This window comes from Aptenodytes forsteri, unplaced genomic scaffold (genome assembly GCF_000699145.1).
Source record: "Aptenodytes forsteri isolate BGI_AS27 unplaced genomic scaffold, ASM69914v1 Scaffold336, whole genome shotgun sequence".
In the NCBI taxonomy this organism is placed as follows: Eukaryota; Metazoa; Chordata; class Aves; order Sphenisciformes; family Spheniscidae; genus Aptenodytes; species Aptenodytes forsteri.
In genome coordinates this window covers 4,010,988-4,019,142 of record NW_008794911.1, presented here as the reverse complement: position 1 = coordinate 4,019,142, position 8,155 = coordinate 4,010,988, and the positions used below count along the sequence as shown (strand labels likewise).

Sequence of the window (8,155 nt, the reverse complement as noted above, 5' to 3'; positions counted from 1 at the left end):
GATAAAAACAGTTTAATAATTGAAATAGAATAAAATAATAATAATAATAATAATAATAATAATAATAATAAGAAATTAACTCTATCCCTGCCGAAAGCAGGACAAAAAGCTATTTTAGGATATAAGAATTATGGCACAGGGCTCCTTATATAGGGTGACCCTTTTAGTTACTGTTAAATTAAAAGATATGTAATTGCCTTGCTCCCTCTGCTGGACACTTCTCTGATTACTGCACAGATACTTATCTATGAGGGGATTCTGCAGAGTGAGAATCTCAGAAATTTAGGTCTTGTGGGACCTCAGAGTTGATGTTATCCATCTGCCCACTGTAAGACTGAATCAGGTACACTGACATATTTTTGCCTGTTAAGTGTAAATACCAATTCTGAGGGGGTTTCACAACTTTCCAAGGTAACCTGTTCAGTGCTGAAGTATCCTTACAATTAGAAGGGGTTTCTGAGTTCTAAATATCCCTTACAGCAAATCAATTCAACTACATGTTGTCCTACTTTGAGTGGGATTGAATAACCACCTTTTTATAGCAATTTGAGTTTAACTTACTGAATTTTCTCATGTTCTATGTCTCTCTCTCACTTTCCTTTTCATGACAAAGTAAAAATGTTAAACTTTTTGTTTTGAAATCTTGTATCATTTTGTCACACATCTCTGAATTTCTCTCATTTATTTATGCCATTTGGAAGTGTTGTCTCCCAGCCTGGATGAGGTACTTCAGCTGAGGTCATACCACCATCAAATAAAGCTCAGTAATTATTTTCTGTATCTTGCATATAGCACTGTTCTTATTTAATCCCTTCTTTGTGACAGTATCGGAGTAGGACTCTAATTTATGTGTCCTTCCAGTTTGACAGCATATTATTGACAATAATACATTAAGCATAGTTTTTCAACCAGTCAGGCACTACTTCATGTTATTTTCATATAGATCGTATTTCCCTGACTTGCTCATGAGTATTCAAGTAGGAGTATGTGAAAAGACTTATTAAAGTCAAAACATATCTCAAAGTCAACTCGTATCTCACATCTACTTCTTCTGCCTATACATTAAGTCAGTTACCCTATCACAGAAAGGATTAGATTGGCTTTACACGATTTTTTCTTGACAAATACATAATGGCTATTTCTTACCATCTTACCTCATGTTGCTTGCAAACTGATTGGTTAATAATTTGATATGGTGTCCTTTGGACACTGAAATTTGGCTGAATGATCCCTATTATTCCCTTGTTCTTCCTTTTTCAAATCTACATACTCTCTTTGCCCTTCTCCACTCTCCTGGCACCTAGCCTGTCCTCCCTGAATTTTCAAATATAATTATAAATAGTTCAGAGGTTGCTTTTGCCAAATCATAGAGTAGTATGAGGTAAGTCTCCTCAGGCACTGATAACTTTGTCTCTTCAAACTTATTCTAGACATGTTAAGCCTACTGTTTCCACCTCCTTGTTAATATTACTGCCAGGCATCTGCCTGCAACCTTTTTATGAAAACTGAAGCAAAAAAGGCATCAGACACTTCAGTCTTTTCTGTGCCATCTGTTATGAGTTTTCTTCCCACATTGAGTAATAGGCCTACATTTTCGTCTCTGACTTGCAACATACAAAACATTTATTTTTGTTTCAGTCCCTGAATAGTTGTATCTCACTTTGCCTGTAGGTCTTTTGGTTTTTTCCCTTACTTTTTCTTCCCTGTTGGAAGTGTCAGTGTTTCCATTTCTGTATGAGTCCTTTTTTGACTTTTGGGTCTTCACAGAATTTTTGGTGTAGCTGTATTTGTCCCTTTTTGGCTTGTCTTTCCTCCACATGAGGCTAATGTGCCATTGTGCCTGTAATGTCATCTGTCTTCGACACTGCTATACTCATTAGGCTTTTCTTACTCATTTTCGCCTTTGAAATTCTTTCTTGCGTTACTTGCTGGTTACCTGACTTTGTTGCAGTATGCTGTGTGACGAATAGCCTGTACTGCTGTTCCACTATTTTCTCCCATTGCTCTCTTCTAAAAGAGAAGGTTGTCATTTGCCTTGCCTGAAAAACTTGTTCTCTGGAATCCATCTGATGTACCTTCAGAAGTCTACATTGTAAATGTCCACAGCTGAGGCTCCCTGTGTAGTTCACAGAGACAAATGGGCAGTCTAAACGTGGAGTTCATTATATATATATATATATAAAATTGATTCCTTAGGATGCAAAGAATGTCTGCATGTGTGTATAGACACACACAGATATAAATTTGAATATACACACACACACACACACACATGAATATATATATTTTTTCCTGTTGTTTTTATTCCTAAACAGTTCCAAAACTGCACTGTGTTAAGTTCTCCTGATTCAGCTTCCTTTTTCTTCTTACTGACCTTTTCCTAAGTTTCTCAGCTCAGAAGTTATCCGTATGTGGGTTTCAGCACCAAAACCAGCTTAAGGAATGAATTCCTGTCCTCCCGTGTCCCCGCATGATTATTTGTTTCTACCTCCACGCTGCAAAAATCCTGCACCTGGTGATGCTGACACAACTGCTTGTGTTTCCATGCTCATCTGTGTTTTGAAAATCTCTGCCAACTATCCCTCCTCAAACACAGTAACAGTCCTAAACCAGAAGGATTCACAGATTGCGTAATGGAATCTGCAAATTGCATTGCAAATTGGAGAGAGAGAGATTCCCCGAACTGTATCATACGGTCAGCTCTGAACATTATTCCTTTTACTCTGCTTTTACATCCTTTTTTTCTCAAGTTCTCTGTGTTACCTAACATCTTTCTGATAAAAGGTTGTGGCATCCTGTCAGCATTTCTCTGTGTAGCTGTTTAACTGCCTAAAGGAATTGCTTTTTGCTTTTAAGCACTGCAAGGCATTTTCCTCCCATAGAGAGAGTTCTGTGCAGCACAGCCAGCTCCTTGCTGGCCCAGGGGGCACCAGGCTAGCACTTGGAAATGAATCTGTCTTGGCCTTGGCAATACTGAAAACTAACTTTGAATTGTATAATAACAATTAATTGGTATTTAATGATGAATTAGCCTTTGTATTGTGTTTAACAGTGCTTTAGACATCCTAGAAGAAATTAATCTATCAACAGGGCGCAAAAATAACTTCAGTGAAGCTGCTCTGCAAAAGCTACTTGACAACAATCTTTCCCAAAAGTACAGTCAGATGGGATATTTATCACCAAGTAACATCATTACTGATGGATTCTATGACTATGGTCAGGTAAGCTACTTGAAATAAATTTTACTCTACTTAAAGTAAAATTTTCTTCTTGATTTAGAAAAAGTAAGAGTATTATAGCAAAAGTCAGAATCTGGCTACGTAAAATACTTTGTTTTCTTGTCCTGAAGTTTCTCAGCTTTTATACTAATTTCTTTTGATTATCTTTCTTCATGGATGAAATCTCATCATCTTCATGCTATCCCCCAGTTGCTATCTTCTTCCCAATCCTATGTGGGCTGTGCAGCTCCTAGTTCCTTTCCAGATCCTTTCTCAGACCTTAGCTCTTCTGGTCTCTTTCCCTGCAGTATACTTAATACTAACCTGACACTGAATGACCTATGGACTTTTTGTTTGTTTAGTTTTACGTAAAGAAGGAGAGTGTTCATGTTTTCACCTTGGTCATGACCCTTTCTCTCACAAAGCACTGTTTATATATGAAGAATGACTCCACTATGTATCACTTGTTAGTGCTGTGTTCAGTTTAAATCTGAGAAGGACTTTTCAAAATGCCCAAATGAATTAGAAATACCAGTCTTACTGAAAATCAGTTAAATACCTGCTTCTAAAGCACTTGGTTGCTTTTGAAAATTCTATCCTATATTGTAAAGCCTTCAGAGACAGGAACATTTCCTTAATTCTAGAACTGTTTGGAATGACATAGTAACAATAATTACAAGTTAAATTATTTATAAACAATCTTTTCTAAGAAAATTGATGAAGAAAATGCAACTGAAGAGGAAACCAATTTCACATATTTTGAATGGCTTTATAAGTCCTTATGTAAGTCTTCTGTTAAAGATTAGGAATTTTAGATTACTCTTTAGGTATCTTGAATGGCTTTATAAGTCCTTATGTAAGTCTTCTGTTAAAGATTAGGAATTTTAGATCACTCTTTAGGTATCTTTTAAATATTCTTTTTCTCTTCATCTTTAACTGAACAGAGCACCTTATCTTTTATTCTAATTTTCTTGTAGATAAAACGTGGAGTGAAATTTTTATCTTTGGAGGAACTGAGTATGCAAGAGCTTACTGACCGTCGGGCCATAATCTTCATTAATGCTAAACCACAAGAAGAGTAAGTCATGTTTGATCTACCAATGTTTATTGCAATAGCTCATCTTTTCCGTCATTTCCACTGTTTCCAGTACAAACTACATAGTATATATATACACACACATATATAAAATAGAGAGATCTCAGCATAGTGCTTCATGTCCTAGAAGGCAAGGGATTTGTGTTTTATAAAATAAGAATTTGGAAAACAACTTTTTTTCCCTCTAGACAGAAAAGATTTATTCACTTGAGTTGCTTTTTTTTAACTTAGCCATTAAGACTCATTCATTTAACATGCTTCCTGATGGTGGGACACCCAGTGTTTTATTAGTTATAACAAAGCTTATCATCTGCCATAATAATTATGTCATCTAAGCTGAATGTCAACATGCGACAATGAAACCTATGATTTGATGATCTTCTTGCACAGACAAATGCATGGAATTTTAAGCACAACATCCCAAGAGGCAGGACAAAGCCAAGCATGAAGCTTTCAGGCTTAATAAAGAACCTGTGTCCATTTCTTCTCTGTTTAAGTTTAGCTAGCCTAACAAATCTTCTTAGATTTGAATGCAGGAAGTTGGTATTGGACTTGTTTAACTGGGAGTCATTTCCTGTAAACAGTCTCACAGATCAAAGAATGCTCTACCAATATTTTGCAAGTCCAAGACCTTCTTCTCTGTCAACACATCACATATTTGGTTTACAGTATCATTATCTTCCCTTTTAAGCTTGTATATGACACCATAAAGATGTCTGAGAATATCTATGAAAAATTAAACTTCCATGCTCTTTGTTGATCCCTAGAGTTGTCTTTAACTATCAGGTTTTCTTTCTTTGCCTTTGATACAGCTTCTTGCCTCTGCACCTCGGCAGTGGTCTTACTCCCCAGTTACTCTTGTGTCCACCATTTGGTATTCCATACTTCATTTTTGATCTCTGAATCAGTATCCGGGTTATTAGTGGTTATGTTATTTCTTCCACTTATGTACTTCCTATGAATATATTTACTGTCCTTTAAAATCAGAACTCCATTTTCATAGTTTAACATGCAAATACTATCTCTGCAAACAATATGCAAAAATATCTTGTTCTGTTTCAGTGTCCTTGCAGTAGAGGAAAAGGCACAAGATTCATCTTATGAACAAACTATCTTGTCACCTTCTAGTTCAAGAAAAAGCAGCAGAGAAAAAGCAGGGTATGGTCTTAAGATTTACTTGTCAATGTTCTGTTATTACTCTCTAACATTAGAAATAGAATTCTGATTGAAAATAGTTGTAGAAACTTTCCCAACAGAGTACAAATGCTCAAATACAATGTTAAATATGTTCTCAGAGTCTTTCTTTCACCTCCTAATTGCAGTAATCTTCCTTTGTCTATCTTAGTAATGATTTGTCCTCCCTCCTCATGCTGTATTTGAACATCTCCCATTTATTTGGCTGTTTTTCCTTTCAATATCCCTAGGAGGCAGTGAAATGCTGTTATTTTACAGCTTGACAACCAAGACACAGGGAAATTAGGGTAGAAGTTCTTTCTCAGTTTAGAACCTAAACCCATGAAAAGTTCCTACACTGCCTACATGCATCCTTATTTCTAGATTAAATTTCTTCCAGTGAAATTCCATAGATGACTAAAAGCTGAGAAGGGTGTGCTCAGAACTGTCCCAGTTTTGACAGCAACAAACCTAAAAATGCCTTGCTCTGGCAGGGCTCCCTCTGATCCATACAGTCCTGCAGTTCTTTCTGTGGAACTGATCTGGTGGGCATGTCTGCTCATACCAAATAGGTCAGAATCTCTAACCTTGTTGTGGGAAGTGAATTTCCTTCTTTTACAGAAAGAGGATCTGAGCCTGCCCCTCCCACCTGCAGATAGCTGATCACATGATATTTGGGGTTCAGCAGTCTCATTCTGGTTCGTTGAAACTGTTCGCTAACAAAGAGGCATAATGAACAGAGCTTTCTACTTCAGCTGTTAGGGCACTTATCTGAGAGAGTCGAGACCAAAGTTCTAGTCCTTGTCTTGATGACTTTTAATATAAAATGCTTAACCCTTAGTTTGTTCCTGTGGAAGAAAACTGAACCATGGTCTCCCAACTGAACCAGTAACTCTTTATGTAAAACAGCAGCACAATCACGACCACAACAGTGCCTTTCAGAGAAGGCAGGTGTACATGCCTAATTCCAGGGGAATGTTCAGGATTCCAAAACCAGTCCAAATAGAGCCTCCTTGCCATCAATGAGATGGTGTCTAGTCCTTGATAGGAATGTGATGTAACCTACAGCTCTCCTTGGCTTTTCTGTTAGCTAATTTAGTGAGCTGACTATTTATTATGCTGGTTTCTGTGGGTCCCAGTCCTGACTTCCTAATTTTCTTTATTTTATGGTGTATGGGTCCTTGGCCATGCCTCAGGCCTGTTAATTCTAGTCAGTGGTGGGCATTACAAAATGCTAAGTGCTGCAGGGTTTGAAAAAGAGGGGAGAGATGGAGTGTCTGTTGTAGGAACTTAGATACTACGTTTGCAATTTTTAGCTTGGAGCTCCTCCATGAACTATGATATGCTACTGTCTGTACAGGCATTTTATTGATAGAGATAATGGTTGATTTCTTAGACTGCTTATATATTTCTGTGTATGTATGTATCTGTGTGTGCTTGAGAGATGAAATCAAGAGAAAATTGGAACCTGCTTTGTGATCTCAATAGTTCAATGGTATCTCCAATGGAGGAAAAGCAGGAGTTATCTGGACAACGGTCTTCACTGAGCAAAAGCAGCACTAGAGAAAAAGGCTTAAGGTATTATACTTTGAATTATATGTGTATCAGTTTGTTTAGAACTGACATGCAGATTGTTGACAGATAATAGCTACTGACTGTGAAGGGTTGAGGTTCTGACTTAAATCAGGACCCGAATTGTGAGATAAGTTTATCCAAAAGTTATTGACTTACAAGGCAGACATTTACATTTGACTAGTTATTTGGACTGCAAGCACTTCTGGAATTCAGTTTAAATCATTTTGTAGTAGATACCTGAAATGGATTATATGAATTGCATTGTGGACGGTTCCTGTATCAGGATGCAAAAGGGTAAGTAGATACTGCATCTTGAGTGTCTTACCAGGTCTGTTCTAGCTTCTGCTCTTTTACCAGGTCCTCCTGATGCCCAGCATGCTCTGATCATGACCCACCATGCATATGCCAGTTTACTCAAAGGGAGCAAGAGGCAAGGGGAGATACTGAGCCCCAGTTATGTTTGCTCTGCACCAGTGGGGGATTCCTTCATCTCAGAAGATGCTCTAGAGTCATAGACCATGTTGCATAGTCTCAAGCAGCTGTGCAGAGCTTAGAGACCTGTCCTGACAAGATAATATGTTTGTTTATAACAGTGTGAGATGAGGATACCCTTGGATAGTTGCTTTTTAATGTAATTTATGTCAATTACACAGTAAATGACTGCTTTGTTAGCAACCATAACACTTTCGGAAAGCAAAAAAATTTATTTAGGGAAAAAAAAAATACCTGGCTCAATTTCCCATAGTAAACTTGCAGGGATACAAAGAGTTCTTTCTTCAAGTATGAAATAATTGCTTTTGAATGTCATGATGAAGCTGTATGATTTATAACCCCATTGTCATTCACTTTGAATCCATAATTCATACATCATTATTATTATTAATTTGTGAGATATATGGAAGTTACTTGAAGGTCAGTATCTGACTCCAAGTCTCAAACATGCTTAGACTTTTTCCTACATATTTTTTTCCTTTGATCATATGTTTCTGTTCATCATTATTTTGCGAAGTACTACTGAACACAGTTTAAAGCCATTGTTTTGAAAAAGTGATACTACTTTATATAAACCATAGCTGAAAGCTAAGAGAAAGGG

At 37.0% G+C, this 8,155-nt stretch overlaps 1 protein-coding gene across 1 annotated transcript in view; it reads left to right on the top strand.

Annotated features, from left to right (window-relative positions):
• The window catches only part of ARMC3 (armadillo repeat containing 3), a 73,381-nt gene that overhangs the window by 58,100 nt on the left and 7,126 nt on the right, over positions 1–8,155 (top strand). Inside the window, exons 12-15 of the mRNA XM_009275221.1 lie at positions 3,053–3,221; positions 4,196–4,296; positions 5,377–5,472; positions 6,976–7,065. Coding sequence (XP_009273496.1) covers positions 3,053–3,221; positions 4,196–4,296; positions 5,377–5,472; positions 6,976–7,065 — 456 coding nt within the window. The remainder of the gene's footprint in view (positions 1–3,052; positions 3,222–4,195; positions 4,297–5,376; positions 5,473–6,975; positions 7,066–8,155) is intronic.